The 22216-nt window shown below is 27.0% G+C and overlaps 1 protein-coding gene across 2 annotated transcripts in view; it reads left to right on the top strand.

Annotated features, from left to right (window-relative positions):
- The window catches only part of LOC136072084 (T-cell immunomodulatory protein-like), a 50806-nt gene that overhangs the window by 10417 nt on the left and 18173 nt on the right, over positions 1-22216 (top strand). The window contains exons 2-13 of one of the 2 annotated variants that reach the window (XM_065820295.1): positions 508-592; positions 2108-2259; positions 5681-5723; positions 6097-6183; positions 6311-6420; positions 8099-8166; positions 17277-17364; positions 17494-17600; positions 19225-19318; positions 21198-21255; positions 21333-21432; positions 21551-21704. In XM_065820295.1, coding sequence (XP_065676367.1) covers positions 508-592; positions 2108-2259; positions 5681-5723; positions 6097-6183; positions 6311-6420; positions 8099-8166; positions 17277-17364; positions 17494-17600; positions 19225-19318; positions 21198-21255; positions 21333-21432; positions 21551-21704 — 1146 coding nt within the window. The remainder of the gene's footprint in view (positions 1-507; positions 593-2107; positions 2260-5680; positions 5724-6096; positions 6184-6310; positions 6421-8098; positions 8167-17276; positions 17365-17493; positions 17601-19224; positions 19319-21197; positions 21256-21332; positions 21433-21550; positions 21705-22216) is intronic. The other variant, XM_065820296.1, reaches the window with a different exon arrangement.

Consider the following 22216-nt stretch of genomic DNA (forward strand, 5'->3'; position numbering starts at 1 on the left):
TTTGCCTAACGCCAATGCCCGGTATTCTTAGGTCACGAAATCTCATATTTTATCTCAAAAATTAGGTTCTCATGACGTCTGGAGAATCTTTAACAGTATCTATAATAAGTGCAAATCTGTTGTTCCACCTCATTTGTATGGTTTAGATTTTGTCAATTCACCTAAAGACAAAATTGAATTGTTTACAAAGAGCTTTTCATCAATATCGTCTCTTGATTCCACTAGTTGCATTCTACCTGATATAGCCGACAAAGAAGTTGATCCATTGCTTGACATTTGTATCACTTTAGGTACAGCTTCTGTACCTAAAGTGATTTCCTGCTTAGAATAGAATTTTAAAATTAACTATATAATAAGTATTAAATATAAAATGAGTATTCAATAACAAACTTAAAAACAAAAGTGCTAAATAATACATGTTTAAATAAGGAAAAGTTGATGAACTCAACATACATTTTTCTGCCAATTTTATGCTAAATGTTTGTTGATTTTTCAAATTTTATTTAGGGACCCAACTTAAAGTTTATGTTTGGAATGTGGTAAAGCAGATGTTTATGGAATTACATTCAGTCGATTACAAAACAAATACTCAGTAATTTTTTATAATAGTAATTATTATTTTGGTATTTATTGGTATATATATATATTATATTTATATTTATATATATTTTGGTAATACTAAAAATAGTAATGGATTTTTATAATTGCTCGTAGTTAGTTTTGATTAATGGGCTTAATGGATTAATTGTACAGGGCTTGTGATGAAGCGAGCGCGATCGCGCTCCGCTCGTAAAACGCGCCCGTAAACGGTATTTTCAAACGTTCTAGGCGCGATAAACAATGCTCGTTCAGCTTATAACGAGCGTATAAAATAACGTTTGTCTAATAGTTCGGGATTATTTTTTTATTTTCATAAAATATTTAAAAAAGATTTTTTATTAAAGATATTCTATTATCAAAGCACTAATATAAAGTATAAAAAGCACTGCGTCGTTCTCTTTTGCACTAATGTAATGAATGAGCAGTTTGAAGTCGTTAATAGTCACTAATTTCAATAATGCAATGTGCACGTGGAAACACAATGTGAATACCAAAATGCGCGAATAAAATAAGAATAGAAAATTAGAAAATCATTATAAGAAAATTGAAACTGCAAAGTATTTTTAATCTTGTGAAAATATCAAGTCTTATTTGATTTATTTTTTGTAATATTCCACACATCGTTTATAATAAAAATAAATATTAATAATAGAGTTATTTTTAAAATTAGTTTTTGTTCATAGGTTTTTTATTAACTATTATTTATTTTTACTCAAATTTAAAACGATTCTTTAGAATGTTCGCAATCACATTCGAAAAGGAAACAAAGTAATGATGTCAGCATTTATTAAATGGAAAGTTATTATTCTTATTTATTATTATTTCAAATTATTCTTGTGTTATTTTTTTAAGATAAAAAAAACGTAATTTAAAAAAGAAATTTTAGAAGAAAATTAAATAATTAATTTGAATAAAAAATATCAAGAAATATAAAAACCATTAACCATTAATTAAGTTTACGGCGTAACATTTTAAAATACATATATCAAAATAACGAAGCAAAACTAAGTCACTAAATTATACTTCAATACTAAATCAATAAGAAGTTGTGTTTTTGTTTGATATTATTTTTTTATAACATAGTTAAAAATAAAATCGCGATCTGACAATATACAAGAAGTTTGGAAGTATAAAAATCTACTTCGTTGAAGTAGTTTCATGAGTGTGATACTAATTCAAACATTTTTTGACGAAAGAATTATGTAACAAATAAAAAAAATAAATAATAAAAAGCATTTTATGATCGCGCTCGCCGACGTTATCTCAAGCGCACATAATCATGCTCGATGAAAACATATTCTAATTTTGTGAGCGCGATATAACACGCTTAACGATTTTCTTTATCACAAGCCCTGGTAGTATTTATATATGAGAATAATACTTATTGTTTGTTGGTAGTTGATTATATATTCTAATTTTTAATTATAAAAAAAAAATTTAATTTTTTATTTTTTTTTATTTTGATTAAGTAGGAGAAAATGAAATCTTTTTTTGAATTTCTTTAAAGTGAGAATGAAGTTATTGTAAGTGTATCAACTGCAGATTTTAATGGGGATGGTTGTTTGGATGTTCTTATATGTTTATCAACTTCTCAACTTAAAAAGGATGGGTTTGTCAATGTTACTATTTATTATGGTGACACTGTATCATTAATTAGCGGTAATTTTTGTTTATTTTTTATAATTTTTAAATCAATTCTGAAAAAATATTATCTTCTCTAAAACTAGTTGGATACTTGTAATAGAGTATTCCTCTTTTTCCTTTTTAAAATGCTTTAACTGTAATAACCAATAAGGAATAATTGATTGAATTTTGATTGCAAGTTAAAGATAGTGTTGCTCACTGTGAATTATTTGAATCTTACTAAATCAGTTTTAATTGAGTTGAAGGTTGATCTTGTGTAATCAGATGTGGAGTTCACAAACCAATAAACACAACCATTAGTTAAATAAAAGTTGTTACTTTTAATTGAATACCAGGTCTGTTCAATCTCTTTATTATGCTGCTGATTTTTTAATTTCCATGTTTGTTAAGCTTTTTTTTCTTACAAGTAATTAGCAACATAGCTCTTATGTTAGTTGCATTTGATAAAGGTTTTAATAGTTTTTAATTGAGTAATAACCCATTTTTCATTTTTTTTTTGATAATGTCTTAAAGCAGCAGTATTTGTGTAAAGAATATTGATTTGTTGAAAGTATGTTTTTCTTTAGATATACAGTAATAGATTATTTGAAAGTAATCATTCTTTTAACAAGATTTATAAATTGGCTGGTAAAGGTCTAACAAACTTGCTTGGCAATACTTATTTGGAGAAAAATGTGTCAGCTGCTACCCATTCTTTGTTATAGTAACATCATACACAACAACTTTCCGCTTATGATTAATGAAAAGTATTGGCTAGGTCCAGGCTTTTATTGAGTTGTAAATAACTATTCTTTCGTAAAGTCAACCTGCTTATTGTGAATATAACTGTATGTATATCTTTTTAATGTCTCAATTATTGGTAGTTTTTTTTGTTGCAAAATACAGATTGTATACTAGTGCATTAGTAGGTTCAAGATTTATGTTACTTTATGACTCTTGAAGTATCATGTTTAACCTGTTTCTCTGTGCACTGACCTTGTTTAGCCTCACTTCATGTTTCAAAGTTTAAGGTTAAGAGTTGCAAATAAAAACAAATAAAAAATTAAGTAACCTTGTCAACTGTAGTGTCGCCAATGGAGGCTGGAGGAGGTAAATAAAATTAAAAAAAGTTTTATGCTGTTTTATGTTCCAGTTCAACTAATAGTATACTATCAACGTATACCAGTAACTTACAGCACTTGGAATAAGGATTCGCATTCGGCAATGCCGACCTAACTGCCTCTTATGTTTTAGTGTATAACCATTTGTGTCAAATTTATTTTGCTTACCTGTTGCCAACCACTAACAGTTTAAGGTTGGCAATTTATTTCCGACCACATTTTTTCTAATTCTGAGGGCTGAACTTACTAGTATACTAGTATGTTGTCTTAAGGTTGTTATTAATAACTGGTATATTAATGCGGTAATGGTGTAGTGGTAATTAACTTACTTCATAAGCAAGAAGTTCCAAGTTTGATCCCTATCATGTCCCTGGTATTACTGCGCTCCAATTATTTTGAGAAGTAATTTGAGAAACCTTGACAAATCATCATCAGAGACAATTCTGACCACAATACAGTAGCCTCCTCCACAGTATTAGCCCTATTGTCTTTAGGGAGGTGAATTATAAAAAAAAATTATCTTAAGATCATTACTAGTAATTGATTTGTTTTAACTTTTGTTGCAAGCCCGACACTAGATACCAGTTGGTTATCTTCCAATTATAAATTGTTATATCTAATTACACAAAGTTTCTTAAGACAAATTTTTTAAGACAAATAGTAAAGAGTTATTATTTTCTTTACACCTGAAGTTGTTAAATTAAACATGTTTGTAAATATGAGAGATTAGATAATTTATATATTATATGAGAGATAAGTAGAGTTTTTTTTCTAGGTTTCTATCTCCATAATTTAGACATGCTTTACAATCTTCCCATTAGTTTGCTTCAGTAATTTTTTATAACATTGCCAATATTAAATCTTGCTTTTTTACATTACTTTCATTAAAAATTGTTATTGTTTAATAGTTATCAAGTTGTGGGTTTTCTTATGAGAAGCACCACTTTACTCTATCACCTTTCTCTTTGTTCTTTATTGTTCTCTTTCTCAGAACTGCACGCTTTTAGATATAATTTCTGATCAAATAGACAATTTGCCCTTTCTCTTTACCCCTCTGCCAATATTGTTGTTATTAATGACTTTAATGCTCATCACATCGAATAGCTTAGCTCTAACACCACTGTTCCTGTTGGCACTAAAGCCCATCATGCATTTCTCAATCTCATACTCAGATTGTTAACGTAGTGACTCATTTTCCAGACAACCCTAATCACTTACCATCACTCCTTGATTTTTGTCTTGGCTCTACTTTGTGTTCAGTTTCTTCTTGTTCATCCTTTAGGACGAAAGACTTATAGCTTCTCATAAGTCTTTCATTTCAACCGCCTTATCAAAGTCATCATCAAAGGCCAACACTCTTCTTCATTTCCATTAATGACATTCCTGACAATTTAATAACTTAACTTAATACTTGTCTTCAAAAAAGTCTTCTCTTTTTGATTGCTTAGAACAGGAAGCCAATCTTAAATCTGATCTCATTTCTGTAATCGATTGAGGCTTGCAATGGCTTGCGAATTTTAGCTCCAACAAAACTCAGTTGTTTACTGCAATCAACTATTACAATACTTTTGACATCCTATATTAATGAATGGCAACCATCTCAGTGAGTCCTCTTTTTTACACCCTCTTGAATTATTGTTCACTGCTGACCTCTCATGGAAACCAAATATACAATCGATTGCAAAGTTAGCATCTGCTAAGGTTGCATCTGCTAAGTTCTTTTCTTGTGCTCAATATTTTTTACTCGTGATTCTATTCTCTGCCTCTACAAATTTCTTATTCGCCCCTGTATTAACTACTGCTGTCAGATTTTGGTTGGTTCTTTTAATTTCTCTTCTAGACAAGATCAAAAATGCATTGTAAACATAGTTGGATCTACTCTATCTGTCGAGCTTGAGCCTCTCTTCCATTAACGTAAAATTGCGTTTCTTTCTCTTTTCTACTAATAATATCATGGTTGCTGCACAAAAGTGCTATCATATCTAGTTCCATCAATTAAAACTTATTCTCCCTTAACTCATCATTCAGCAAAGTCTCATCCTTTTACTGTATCTGCCCGTGCATACTCTGAAAACATTTGTCTTGTTTTTTTCCCTGCACTTCATCCCTTTTGAACTCTCTCCCATCTTCATGTTTTCCTGACTTATACAATCTACAACTTTTTAAGTGCTCTGTCAATTGTTTACTTGCTCTATAGCTCTATTCTTTTTTTTTCCTAGTAACTCCCAACTTGATAGTAATTGTCTTGTTGGGAGTGAATCAAAATAAAAAAATAAAACAGTTTTTTAAATGATAAATGTTAATAACAATTAAAGATGTCTAACTTTATTTTTAAGGTCATTGGAGTGTACGCATGCTTGATCAACCATCAGTTATTGAGTATGTATTTAGGATACTGCTAAATACAAGATAAAGCCCTTTTTTTCTATTCAGTATTCTTCCTATTGTTATACAATGCTTTTACTGTTTTTATATATCCCTTCTATTTAAATCAATTTAAAATTAAATCTTGTATTTTGTTTAATTTATATTTTCATGGATAATATTTGTTAAACCATTTTATCTATAAGTTAAAAAAAAAAAATTATTCAAAATTTCTGTTATTTATGCAACATTTCTTCTGTTTTAGGATGTTTTTTTATTTTGTGTTTCAAAAACACGCTATTATTAATATTACTATCTTATTAAAATGCTGTAAAAATATTTTCTCTTTTATTGAATTCATACTTTTGTAGTTAAAACTTTTTTTAAGCGTTAATGGCGACTTACTTCCTGATTTATTTGGGACAAATTCAAAAGGAGTGAGGTCTTATTGGATATCTGTTCCTGCAGACACAATGTATATAATTAAAAATTATTGTATTGTTTATTTAAATTATTTGTTAACAGTTTTGTTTCATCAATAAATAGTAAGTAATATGTTTAATTAAAAATTTAAAAATACTTATCACCAATGTTTTTATTAGATCATCAGGGTATTTCACAGAAGATTCTCAGTTTTATACTGAAATATCAACAACTCTTGTTATTCCACAATCAAATGCTTTTGTAGATGTAACTGGTGATCAACATGCTGGTAAAATGCTTTCAATTCAAAAAATAATTTGATCAATTATAAACTGTTTGAAGTTCATTGTGTAGTTTGTAGTACACTTTTGTTTTTAGTGCACTATACAGTTTGTAACACACTGTGTATAGTTTACAGTACACTGTGTGTTGCAAAGTACAGTTTGGCACTGTACTTTCTTTAGTTTACTACCCTTTGCAGTACACAGTTTACTGTTTGAAGTACGCATTGTACCATTTTAAGTACACAGTGCACTGTTTGAAGTACACAGTGTACTGTTTGAAGTACACAGTGTACTGTTTGAAGTACACAGTGTACTGTTTGAAGTGCACAGTGTACTGTTTGAAGTGCACAGTGTACTGTTTGAAGTACACAGTGTACTTTTTGGAGTATTCAGTGCATAGTTAGCATTATACTGTGTGCTGTTTGATGTAAGCTGTGCATTTTGTACCAATTTTATTTTTAATTTAGTAAAGTTAATTTTGGCAACATCATTTAACGGTAACAAATGAAAGTTTGTTGTCATTAATTTATTGAAAAGTCAAAAGTTTTTTTTATAAAATATTTCTGTGATAGACTAAAGAATTTTGCTTTAGAAATAGTATTGTTGATTATGTAGTCCAATTTTCTTTTGTGGTTTTAAAATTAAAACTAAATTAAGTGCTGCACTTAACTTAGCTATTACACTATTCATTATGAAGCAATCTGCATATAAAGTTTGACACAGTATTCTATTTATTGTTAACCTCTCAAGTGTCATAATGTTATATTATTTTAATAACTTAGCCACAGCTTCTTAGACATTTTTACATTTTTTTACATTTTTTGGACAAGTTAAGACATTTAAAAAATGTACTGAGTAATCAAATGTTGACTTTTAAATATATTATAGTTTGTTTAAACTAAAATTGAGTTTAAACAAACTATAAACTGTAAAGAAAAATAAAAACTGAAAAAAAGAAAAGGCAAAATCAAACTAAAAAAAATATATTGATCAAAAAAAAAAATTATTCTTTAGTAGAATTGGAACCCTCATCTAATACCAATATAACAATCACACCTTATAAATAACACATATAATCAATCTAAGTGCTGCATCAATGTGGCGATAGAGAAAAGATTATTAACTTTAAACTATTAAGTGAAACGCTTTTAAATTAAATTAATTAAAATCGAACCATTAATTGACATGAAACTCAGAGTTCCATCAAATGTTGTTATTATTCATTTTATATAAATAAATATTGCTCTGTTATTTAAAAGTATTGAGCACTCTTAAACACACAAGAATATTTGTATTATTATTATACCATAATAATAAATTATATTTTTATGTGTGTGTGTACATATATATATAATATATATAATAACAACTTTTGATGGAACTCTAAGTTTCATGCCTTTTAGCAATCATCAGCCGTTATGTATCCACAATGAATATTATCAGACATTGCGGATACACAATGGCTGACGATTGCCGAAAAGCACGAAACTCTGAGTTCCATCAAAAGTTGTTTTTATTCATTTTACATTTTCCACTGCCATTTTCTTTTTCTATATATTTATATCTATTTCTCCTTCTTCAGGAATAAAAATAATAATAATAATAGTAACTATATGTGTATATATGAATATATGTATAAAATGTCTTATTTGTGAAATTTTTCAAGATTTTATTATTTTATAGATTTGGTTGTTAAATCATATTACAATGAAACTAAATCCATAATGGTTGAAATTTGGACCCAAGATAGCGTTAGTTTTTTTTTAATTTAGGGTTTTCTGTTCATACATCGGTGTTCAATGATGAGAAATTCCACATCAAATCACCCAAAATTTAGGAAAGTTTTAAACTGTAGGTCTCATATTTTTTTCACACTTCTTTGGCTGTTACATGTTACAAAGAAAAGTTCACACTAAAAGTTTTGGCCCAAAATGTTTAACTGGTCCCAACATATTTCAATTTTAAATTGGCCTGGTTTCCCAAAATAACCTGGTTTTCATAACATTAAAAAAAATTTTCCTCAATAAAATGAGAATTAACAAAGCCAAAAATTTAAAAATAAACATTTATAATGCATTTTTGATGCAGAATTCAATAAATTTACATTAAATACTGAAATATAAAGGGAACATGCTTAAAAGTTAATAAAACAACTAGTTTATATGACTCAACTTTGGGGCCCAATATCTCAAAATATCCTTATTCAAATTTTGTTGTTGTTGTTGTTGTTGCTGTTGTTGTTGTTGTTGTTGCTGTTAATATATTTAGTTGGTTATAGTTTTACTTGTCACCAAAAATCTGGAAAAACAACAGAAACAAAGAACATTAATTTCAAAGATATATTACTTTTTCAATAAATTATTACAAAAACACTGCCTTATAGAATTCTGAATCTGGTTTATAGAAAAAAAAGTATTATGTTTAAATAAATTATGGAAGTCTTGTATAATTGTATATGAAAATTAATGATTTTAACTATGAAAATTAATGATTTTAACTACACATCCTGCTTTGTTGACCAAATGTAATACTGATAAGTATTTGTTTTATTAAACTTTGGAAATTATATAGTTCATAAAAAGTTCAGTTATAGAACCACATTATTTGGTAAAATTGTATTGGAAGTATAAAAAATTAACAATTTGATATATATAAATTAAAATTAACAATATCTACCAGTGCAAAACATCAGTCTTAAGAAAGAATCTAAAAAGGTTTGAACAATTTCTTCATTAAAAACTTTTTTTTTCCAGAAAAAGTTAGGTACAAACAAATTTATTTGTTTTATAAGACTTTCTTAATACGTTTTGTACCAAGTAGGCCTGTAAATCCGGGCTCGTGTTCGTGAACGGCTCAGTGATTGGCTCGACAAGAGCTCGCTCATGTTCGGCTTGAATGGTAAACGAGCCGGGCTTGAGCAAAAAATTAGGCTCGTTTATTAAACGAGCCGAGCATGAACATCATAGACTCGTTCATATAGGCTCGATTAAAGCTCGAATATATATATATATATATATATATATATATATATATATATATATATATATATATATATATATATATATATATATATATATATATATATATATATGTATATATATATATATATATATATATGTATATATATGTATATATATATTTATTTATATTATAATAATATATATGTAATAAATAAAATTGTGATATTATATATATTAATATATAATAAAAATTATTTACAGACGAGCCTTTAACGAACAATTTTTTTTTACTAAACGAGCTTTAAACTAACAGGTTACAATAATTATTTCGAGTTTTAAACCGGTCGAGCTCGAGCAACATGTTAAACGAGCCGAGCCCAAACAGTATTAATCCTTAACGAGCCGAACTCGAACAAAGAATCTCATGTTCGAAACGAGCTCAAGCCGAGCCTGAACATTCATAATATGTAAACAAGCCAAGCCGAGCCCTGGCAAGCTTGGCTCGTTCGGCTCGATTTACAGGCCTAGTACCAAGTAAATTATTTTATTTAGATATTTTCTATCGGCTAAATGATATCTGAGGTATGCAAAGGTTAATAAGATGTTATAGAAATTTTAAGCAACGAAGAAAAAATAATCATATCTTTATGCTGTAACATTGAATTATCAAACTTACAAATGTGTAGACAAGCTTTATGAAATGCAATCATTATTAGAAAATCTTGTTATATTTACTGAAAATATAAAAAAAAAAGGTTATGTAAGCATTAGAAAGAACATCAATAAACACACAAAAAAAAAACTACTTTTGTGTAATTTAAAAAAACTATATGTATTACAAAAAGAAAACAATCCTGAAATACAAATAAGGTATCCAAAATTTACTTAATTTAAACCAATTGGTGCAAGTGTTACACATTCTATTTATTGATGAAGCTTATAAACATCTACTTTTAAAAACTATTTGCTCAGTAAGAAACAAAGAATGCATGCTTGCACAGTGTTATAATTATCCTGGTGAAGAACCCCAGGACAGACATTACACACAATGTGACCCATGTAACATGTGCACAAAATATTTCAATTTTCTTACCCATACTAAGAACAAAATTTCTCAAACTGTCCAAATTACATTTATTCACTGATAGTTGTGTGGACAGTAAAAAAATGTAAAAGCTTTTACAATCTATGCCATCTAGCGAATGAATTGGGTCTTAAAGCTGAATGAAATCTTTTTTACATGTCCCACGGAAAGTAATTGTGAGATAGGATCAGCAGTATTGTTAAAAGGTTGACAACTCAAGAAAGTTTGAAACAACCAAACCGAAGCCAAATTCCACTGTTTTATTCAAAATATAAACATTGAAAAAATATATCTGTTTGATAAGCTTGCTCTAGTCCCATCAGAAAGTTTATGTTTGAAATACAAAGTGGGAAAAGTATTGTGAACTATTACAAACACAGTCAAAATAACTTACACCTATAATACCTTAAAAAAAAACTTGTATATTTTTCAGTTACTTTTTAAATTACAGTTTATTTATCTTTATTGTATTTGGAAATGTTTTTAAGTAATTACTTAAAAAAGTGATTTTTGAAGTTATAGTTTGTTTATGTTACTGATGTTTTTCCAGTTAGATTTTTGGTGACATGTAAAGTTATAACTAAGAATATTAAAAGCAAAAAAAAAAAAATTGAATGGGGGTATTTTGAGATATTGGGCCTTAAAGTTGAGTCATATAAACTAGTTGTTTTATTAACTTTTAGGCATGTACCCTTCTTATTTAAGTAAATTTATTAAATTTTGTATCAAAAAAGCATTACAAATGTTTACTTTTATATTTTTGCCATTGTTATTCCTTATTTATTAAGCAGTAGTGGCGTAGTGGTAAAGTGCTGGCTTCATAAGCGAGAGGTTCCGAGATCGATCCCCACAACGTCCCTGGCAGTACCGCGCTCAACTTGTTTCTCCGCGCAGCGGCCTTGTTTATCAATGTTCGTGTTTTGGAGTTATAGAGATGAGAGAGGGTTATAACCGCTATTAAGTAGCCTCCTCATCTGTAATGGCCTTCTCGGCCTTGAGGAGGTGAATAAAAAAATAAAAAATAAAAATATTATTTTATCAAGAAAATTGAACCAAATGTTTAAAGTAGTAAGCGATTGCGGCCAGAGCCGGGGCTAGGTTTGATAACACATAGCCATGACCAGGGCCAGGTTTATGATCAGGGCTGCATTAATATTGATAGATCCTGTAAAAATGTTATTTTTAATTAAAATTTAAAAACAATATTTTATAGGATCTATCAATTTTTATGCAGTCCTGGCCGGGTTTATGACTGGGGCTGCATTTATATTGATAGATCCTATAAAAGTATTGTTTTTAATTATAACTCATATCATAAATTTAAATTAAAAATAACATTTTTTATAGGATCTATCAATATTAATGCAGTACTGATCATAAACTCATCCCCGGTCGTAGCTATGTGTTATCAAACCTGGCCCCAGCCATAGCCCCGGTCGCTTACTAGTTTAAAGATGAATAAAAAGGAAGACACGTGATTCAATGGAGTGGGTGATTGATGTGGAATTACACCCTAATATTATGCGATTAAACATTATCAGTGAAGGATGTACTGTGTTTGTCAGTTATGATCAGTGTACGATGCACTGTGTGTTTGTCGGTTATGATCAGTAAATAACTTTTAATAAAGAATTTTTTTTTTATTCACATTTATTTAGAATTCATAAGTTTATAGAATATTTAGAATTATTATAAAGTTATCATATTATATATTAATCATATTAAATATTAATGAGCAACTTAATAATAATGCTCATTTGTGAGTGATTGACATAGCAGCTGTTACATCCAAGTTAATGTTGAAAAAGACTCACAGCACTTTAGTTATAAGAAAATGTAAATGCAAATATCTAACTTATGTAAACTTCAAACTATGTAATGTTAAAATTTATATAAAGTTTTACAGTTTTACTTTTACTTGCATTGTGGCATTATCTCCTTAATTTTATTTATAGCATTTATTTGTCGATTTATAAAGTTATACCCTCTTTTATTTATTTCATAGTGTTAAAATTTATTACTATAGTATGTCTTAGTAGCCGAAGTGATTAGTGGTTAGGAATTAAGAGGCGGGGGTTCAAATCCTGCAGCTTGCTCGTTTAGTTTTTTTTGTTTAATTTTTTTCAATTTTCTAAAATACAAAATAAAATATTTTAAAAATTCTATTGATATAGTATACAAAACATTTATAAAGATATTATTTACTATAACAAATGGGAGAGAATTTTTAAAATAGCTTAAAATTTCTATAAACATATAAATAGCGGAAGAAATTTTTTGCGATATAAATCTGTCGCGATAGAAATACTTATGTTATTAATGCACTTAGGTAATTAGTTAAGTCTGTGAGTTTAACACACATAAAGGAGACAACTTGCTTTCTTTTAGGAAAAAAGATTTTTCAATTAAATTTTTATTTCCTTCAAAATGAACGAGGGTCCTAATAAGCTGCTGATATCTGAAAAAATTTAATAAAAACTTAATAGAGAAAAAAATTAATAAGCCCATCCACATTTTTTTATAGAAGTTTACAATTTTATAATAAAAAGTTATAAAATTAATAAGAAGTTATAATGATATAAGATGTTATAAAATGTTATAATGTTATATATATAAGAAGATGTAATGTTAAACATTAAACTCAAAACAAAGATTTTATAGATTTTTTTTTTGTTTTACTTACTAAAACAAAACACTAAAAATTATTGAAATAAAATGATATGCATAAAGAATATGTATTAAAATGGTCAGTGTGGAAAAGGCTGACCATGACCTGTATTATATGGTCATGGTAAATCCATTATTCCACATATTTTTAACTTTATTTCCACATGTTTTTTATGTTGATTGCAATTAATCAACACGTTTCATGCTGGTATTTTAAATATTATTTAGAAGGGTACTAATATACAATCTTCTAATAAATAGCGGTTTGCGCAATGGCTGCCCAAGTGTTTCAAAATGGCTACCCAAGTGTTTAAAAACTTTTAAAATTAATTGTATTAAACTTTTAGAGTTAATTGTAAAAAAAAAGAAAAGAAAAAAAAGAAAAAGAAAATTGTGCTTCTTGTGTGTCTTCTTATTGTTCTTTAGATAGTTCTATGCTTTGATCTCACTAAATTTTCTTGTTCTTTTTTTACATTAGATTCTCCTCATCATCAAACTTTTGGTAAGTGGTGTATCAAATGAAAATGGTAACCAATGGTAACTAAATGAAATAAAAAACCACCTTTACACTTCTACTCTTACTTGCTCATTCTTAACTATGCATAAACTTTGTTTTATTCATGTCTTTCCTTAGCCCTTTTGATTTCATTTTATCTTTCTAAAACTGAAATCTTAGTATTAGTTCTTCTTCTGTCTTGTAAATCGAGCATAAACTATCTGCATAAAGAAGCTTTAATTGTGAACCAAAAATGAATTCAACTAATAAAAAAAACTTACAAATAAAACAAAAATAAAAAGCAAAAGACTGAGAATTGATCACTCTTCATCTTTTGTTTTAATTCTGATGTGACACTTTCACATAGCGTTGATAATTATGAGCCATTCTTCAACACTTATATTTCTTAAAGCCCACAATGCTATATTTCATACTCTGTCAAAAGCTTTCTTAAAAAAGTAAGAAAAAAAGTGTCTGTTTCATCTATATAAAAAAAAATCCCTAATTTTGGAATATCACCTGACTTAAAAACTGAACATCACCTGACTTAAAAACTGGAACATCACCTGACTTAAAAACTGGAGATTTGGTATTTTTGGTCAAAAACTGGAGATTCGGTACTAAACCATATATTGTTGGGAAACTACTTATTATTACTTTCAAATTTTGCCACATATATTTACCAATAACCCGTTTTTTAATTATTTGTGAATAAAAAACTATTTTGATCATTTTTTAGGCATTAAGCGCAGCAAATAAAAACTTTTTAAAAATTTGTAAATAAAAATGAATATTCAGTGTCAAGCTAACTCAGAACATTTCTTGTCAAATAAAAATGTTCATCTCATAACATGTCTCTATATTTCCTTATGTTAATTTTCTGACCAGATGACATAGCACAAATAATAGTAGGAAAAAAAGTAGGTAATCTTATATTAAAAAAAAGTATTCAAAATGTGATCAGTAAAAAGTTTTCTAACTTTCTCATTGTAAAGAAGATTTCTAGTTAGATTGCACTTTGTAGTCCTAAACCCTTGACCTGATGAACTGGCAAAATTCAACTTGATTTATTGAGTACATTGCTGTTCATAAATATAGGAAGATCTAGATTATTGGGATAACGATTAGCTGAAAAAAATGACTTTTCAAGCTCAAATCCCCCCTCCAAACAATCAGGGAGTGTTAGCTTTTTATCAAGTCATAAAATTTTTTTCAACTTCAGTAAACATCTGCATTAATAGTTCTTAGCATTTTCTTTAGCTGTCTGTATGCTGATTGTTCCAACTGTAAATCACAGCAAATTGCAAAATATTAACTCTGACTGCTGTCAGAGTTAATATTTTGGTAATTTGACACTTCTAGAGGATGAACATATAGATACAAGGAAATCGCAAAATTTCTTCACATCAATAAGTTTAATTACATTTTTTAAATTTTTTACTTTTGAGAGATTTTATTCCAATTTTTCCTCTTCCTTTGTGTGAATTATCTTCTAAATTTTATTCATCATCTGGATTTAGCTTCATCTTGATTTCATCTTCATTAAATGATAGCAAAGAATACATAGGTAAAGGTTAACAAATGATGTGTTCAACATTGAGATCTAATTTCTAGTAAGACAGTTGTCATTATATAAAACTCAGTTTTATTCTTAAGTGCTATCTGAATTAATTGAATAATATTAAATAAAAGTTGTCACAGTTGATTTTAGGGTGATTCTGAATCAGCGGATGAAACAACAGATTCTGACTCTGCGGAAAAATAAAATAGCAGGTTCTTGAGGATGAAAAATTTAATTTTGTTTATAAAAGCAGTATTATCTGAACTAATAGAAAGATTTTCTTAAACAATTATGTTTAAATAATTCAATTTGTTTAAATAATTAAAATTTAATTTTATCTTCACTTTTCACAGCTTTATTAGTGCTATTTTAGGGTTTTTTTAGGTTGCTGAACTGCCTAAATGTACTTGTTGAAACTTGGAGTAATCTTTAATAGTAATCAAGGAGTAATCAAGCTCTTTAATATCTTGCAATCTTTTGAATGCTGTGAAAAATGTTAGAATTAACATTTTTACTTAAAATTATTTTGATAAGGTCTTATTCAGTGTAGATATACTTGAAAAGATCTATCTTGAAGAAATCTACTTGAAGAGATCTACTTAAAGTGATCTACTTAAAGAGATCTTGAAGAGATCCATCTGTGTAGATCTACTTGAAGAGATCCATCTTGAAGAGAAGAGAAAGTAAAATGTTTTTCTGCTAAAAAGTTTTTTTTCTATATTTCTTTGTTCTAAATTGTTCAATGTTCATTTTTGTTTTAAAATGTAATTGAAATTTTTATCAACATTTTTATGACAAAATTAACATCATTAAAAAGTTTGTTGTTTAAGAGCTATTCTAATACCAGTATTTTAAACCTTCTTGGTGTTCAACTTTATACTGTTGAACACTTAACAGAAAACAAATTTTTTTAAGCATTTGCGCTTGTAAACTCTAACTATGTATAAAATCAGCCAAAACCAGTTCTTGTTTATTAATTAGCAGAGTCCAATTGATGGATTTTTTCACTCATCATTAGTTGGCCAGGCAACTCTCGAAAGGTATCAGATTAGAAAAAAAAAAATGCAATCGACTTCTATGAACATCAACTGTTTCCACTGTGCAAGCAGTTTGTCTAACTGAAATGTATATGCAATTATTAACAATAGTCGATCCTATTTTAAATGCATCTGAAGCCACTACTTTTTAAAGTATGCAAAAAACACAAGCATTATTTTAGTTTTTCTGTGCAACTTTGAAAAACTTTTATCTATTAGGTCTTTGCTTAATGGATAAATGAGGTAAAAAAAAAGAGATAAGCAAGATAAGTAAATTTGTTGATGATCTTAATGGGCAGTTATAAATCAGAGTTAAATGAAGTCTTTTCTTATTGTACAACTATCTTCTTAGATTCTTAATTTAAATCAGCAATGTTTACCTTGTCTGAGATGCAATTGGACTTTTGCTTAATGACATCTGAAAGATTTAAGTATTCCTATAAATTTCAAAATAAATAAATAAATTCAGGCTGTCTAAATATTCTTTATTTCTACTGGAAGAATAAATGTGACATTTTCTTTTTGATATTTAAAGCAATTAATCTTCTGTAATCAACAATTAACAGGATATTCTTTCCAATAAAAAAACTTGAAATAAGGGCAAAAGTAACAAAAAAATTCAAGCAATATTCTGATTTTTTGATATAAAGTATAAAAGAAAAACATAAATTATGGTTTCCTTAAATTAGTGATTCAATTTAAGATTTGAGTCGCATATCATGTGCTGCTTCAATTCAAAACTAAAAATTCAAAACTATATTATTTAATAATAATGTTAAGGAAATGAAATAAATGATTTCTTTATTTTTGCAAATAAATTAAACTTTAGTTTTTTTCAGCTTTTTGTTTGAAATGTATCAAATGTTTGTAAGATTTACAATAAAAATTTTCAAAACACTTCATTTTGACATAAATTAAAATAAAGTTATAATACCCTCATAAGACTCTCATAATACATATAGTGATATGAGATCACAAATAAAAATATATTTTTATTTTTATACTCGTCTAATAGTCATGTATCAATGTTTTATGGTTTATTAATTCTTTTTTTAGGGAAAAAAGAACCTTACTTTAAATGATTCTTCGGAATTAGGACTAAAAAATGCTAGTTATGTTGGACAGATGTCATTTGTCGATTACGGTATAAAAATCTACAATGATATTTATTTTACTTTAAAAGAGAAAATTTCTACTAAAAATATAAATGATTCAACTTATAAAAATATAAGTGATTTAACTTATAAACTGTTATATGTTCATTGTGTTATAGATGGTGATAGTATTATTGATTTAGTGCTTCCCGTCTGCTTAACCAAAGATTGCTCTCACTCAGTTTTGTATGCTAGAACAATCAATTTTGCAGACCCGCAAAGCAAGGTATACTAAAAATAAATGATTCATAAAAGATATTAAATAACAGGTGATTCATTAAAAAAATTAGGTAACAGGTGATTCATAAGTTTTGGCAGACATTTTGTCTTAATCTTCAAGTAATTGCAACTAAATTTTTTTAATTTTATTAAAAAATTAGGTTTTTATCTTAATCACACATGAAATAGGACGTTCACACATGAAATAGGACGTTCACACATGAATAGGATGTTCTGAAAGAAAAGCTATCAATAAAAGAATTGTTACTCTTTGAATGCTGTAAATGGTAGTAAAAACATGGCTGTTAAACACTTTAAATACGAAAAAATACCTACCTGAAGGAACAATTGATTTGATAATTAAAAAATATGAACGATCTTCAACAGCTGAAGATTTACCAAGAAGCGGTTGCCCTGTCAAACTAGAGCCTGGCAAAGTTAAGAGACTTGTAAAATCTTTTAAAAACAAAGATGGAAAAAGTCAGAAAACTGAAGCTAAAAAATTTAATATTTTACAAAATACAGTCGATATTTAAATAAAAATGGAATTCAATATAGAAAAAAAATAAAAGCACTGTTAATTAGTGAAAAACATGCAAAAATTATCAGAACCTCAAGAAAGTTAGCAACAAAATGTTGGAAAAACTATAGTTATCAATGGTAAAAAAAGTTTTACCTTATGCAACAGTGATATAGCAGGTAATGATGGTTATTATACCGATTATAAAAGTTCAACTCCTGAAGATATTAAACGCAAAAAAAAAAATTTTAATAAGGTATTAGTCTGGATTGCGATTTCCAAAGATGGTATCTCAGAACCATTTATTAAATAATCACCTTTTTTAATCAATACTTAGCGCTATATTAATAAATGCTCAATTCCATTTATCAATGTATAACAAACACAAATATATTTTTTGGCTAGGCTTGCTTATTACACAAATGAGGTCATTGACTTCATGAAAGCTAATAATGTCAAATTTGTTCCTAATGATTAGAATCCTCCTAATGTTTCTCAAGCTCGTCCAGTTGACAACTTTTGAACTAATGCGTGTTAGAAAGTTTATGAGAGAGGTTTGCAAAAACAAAGCATCAATTGATCAGACATTTAAAAAAAGTTTTGGGAGAATTTGATTTAAATGAGTTACTAAGTCATATGGAGAAGGTAAAATATAAACTTAGTAAAATAACTGCCCTTACAGCATTATATAATAAATATTTTTAATTTACAATAACTAAAGTTTATTTTTATTTAATAATTAATATATACTATTATAAAGCTAGTAAAGTAGCTTAAGTTTAAAGTTTTGCAAAGGCTTATGAATCACCCAATATTTCCAAAATATGCCAGAGTGACGCTTGTTTATGAAATATAACAAAATTTTAATATTGACTAAAAAAAAATTTTTTTTAATGTTTTAATGTTTTAAAAATTTTTATTGGTACATATATATAGTTTTTAAAGACAGTAGAAAAATATGGAAACATAAATGCACACATTTTTTTTGTCAGTTTTTCAGTTTATATTCTTTAAAATTTTATTCTTATTGTCATTCCTGTGTTCATTTTTTTTTTTTTTTTTTTTTACTATCCCTAATAAATTTTTTTATTTTGTATTTTTATTTTGATAGTGGTCAGTTGTTATTGACAATACTTTTGGTGATTGGCAGTTTCCTTTACATAAAATGAATGGCTCAGACAATATTCCTTTGACACTTGTTATAGGTATAATGATAAATAGAATATTTAATGAGATTAATTGATAATAACATTTTTAAAAATATTTAAAGAGATATAGATAAATGTTAAATAAAACAAAAATTAGTTTATTATAATTAAATTATTATTATTTTTTTTTTTTTGTATCTTTGAAATTAATTTTTTATTCATAAAATTATTTTTTTATTAATAAATTTTTTTTTATTATTTAAAAAAATAAAAGTTTAATGTCAATGTTTTCACATTGGTGTTGTTTGAGTGGGGCTGAGTGGGTTTTTATAAAATCATTTTCATATTTAATTATGACATTAGAGAAAACATGAAACAATTTTTTACATTCAAATGCCCTTCCTGGCACTAAAATCTTTTGGAAATTAGAACTGGATATTTTGCAGATCAGGATTATTTTATTGTGATACTACCACTAAGAAGATTACTATCGAAGGTTAATCTCTTATCCTTAACCACAATTAAGTTGGGCATTTTATATCAGATATTTCCATCTTCTAGAATTTGCCTTCATCATGGCTAAGAAGCTCTTGTAATATCAAGTTTCAATATTTGCAAATATTTTAGATGTTTATTTTGGTTATTTCTTATTCTTTTCTGTAAAATTATCACTGGCTTTCTCTCTTCTCTCTGCTAGTGCATTTTGTTTTTTCTCTGTGAAGCGACCCACAGTAATCACTCTTTTTTTTTTTCAATACCCCACTGTTCCTAGTTTAGTTTCTCCATAGTTTTTATATTAAAATCACTTTACAGCTTATTGCTAATTTTTCACACAAAAAGTTAAGATGGTTGTGCAAGAGGTAGACTTAAAGGATACGACCTTGTGGAAGAGGTAAACTTAAAGACTTGAAGTTTTGAATTTATGTTTCATAATAGCTACAATAAGTTTGTAGTTATGTTGCTTTCATGTTGTTCAAAAACAAAATCACGTTGTTCAAAAACTTTTTAAAATGATATTTAAGCTTTCTTTTAATGTTCAATCCTCCTTTTTTTTAATCATTGCTTTGCAACTCGAATCAAATATCATTTTATGAATATCAGATCTTGCAAAAATTTAGCTTTTGATAAATTTTATAAATATTTAAAATAATCACCATCTTTATACTATTTGGAGAACATTGAGCTTGTCATTACTTGATTGGCCGATATCTAAATCGCTAAATTGGTCATTAGACCTATCTATGTACCAAGATGGACTATGTACTAGCAAACGGAAGTCCTTGTTGTACACACAGGCATATATATATATATATATATATATATATATATATATATATATATATATATATATATATATATATATATATATATATATATATATATATATATATATTTATATATATATATATATAGTATATTTATAGTTCTTTTTAACACTATAATATAAAAAAAATTGTTAGAAGTGTTTTTACAATCATAATTGATTATACTGTGTGAATTTAAAGCATAGATTTTATACTGCAATACTGCTATATGCTAGAGATTAACTGGAAGAATTTGAGAAGAAACCAGAAGAAAACAAACAGCTGTGCTATTAGAACTACTGACCAAATAACAGTTAATTTAGTATAATATAAAACTATATACAAAATATAACTAATACATAATATAATAACTAATATACATAATATAATAACATAACTAATATATAGTATATAACCTTATAACATTTAAATTTATTGGCTTAATAACATTTGAATAAATAAAATATGTTTTATATGTTTTGAATGTTGAGAAATTGGTTGATCAGCTGATACGACTTTTTATTACTATTTTTTGAATTAGTTCACCAAAAAATACAGGAATAAACTGTTTTACAGGTGACTATTGGATGTTATTATTTTACAGGTGATTATTGGATGTTATTTTTTTACAGGTGATTATTTATTGGACGGAATGATAGATATAGTTACAATTCTTCAGTTCAAAGAAAAGTAATTATTTATTTTTATTCTTTCTTTGATTATTTTTTTAGTTGTTATTTAAAATATCCACAATTATTTTTAATCAGTAAAAAGTTATTTGCTGCAAATCTAATAAATATACCGTGCTCAGACTCAAAATCAACAGGTTGCGAAGGTAAAAGAACATTCTCAGTTCAAAATACCATGGTATGTTTTTTATTGTGAGTTTCAGTTTTTATTTTTAGTTTTTATAAGTTTTGTTTCTTTATTTTGGAGGTTGTATGCTCCTTCATTGTGAATTTCTTGTTTTTGGGAAAAACTTTAGAATTCAATCAGCGATCCTATCTCAATAAGTTTAATGGATGTATATGAAAATGGAGTTCTTGATTTTTTGGTTACATGTCGTACTGGTGTTGATTATGTGACAAAAATTTTAAGAAACGAATTTGTTGTAGATGCTGCTTTTCTGAAAGTTGCTGGTAGGTTGTATTAATGTCATAGTTAAAATAAAACATAATGTAGAATTTTTATTCTCTATACATGTCATACAACTCAATGTATGTTAAATTTTTTTTTTTTTTGACAACTTACCCTAAGGCTTAAATACTTGCAGCTGGATGAGCTTAGGTTCTGATATTTTCAAAAGTATGTCATATACACACACATATACATATATATATATATATATATATATATATATATATATATATATATATATATATATATATATAATATACACACACACAGTGATGACTCAATGTGTAAAAATGAAAAAAATTTGATAGTTGATTCTCTATTTTTATATATATATATATATATATATATATATATATATATATATATATATATATATATATATATATATATATATATATATATATATATATATATATATATATATATATACATATATGTAAATTATGTTAGTGTATTTTACAAATAGAGTGCTCAATGTTCTTAAAGAACAGAGCAATAATTAATTAGTAAAAAA

Source organism: Hydra vulgaris, chromosome 15, assembly GCF_038396675.1.
Source record: "Hydra vulgaris chromosome 15, alternate assembly HydraT2T_AEP".
Classification (NCBI taxonomy): domain Eukaryota; kingdom Metazoa; phylum Cnidaria; class Hydrozoa; order Anthoathecata; family Hydridae; genus Hydra; species Hydra vulgaris.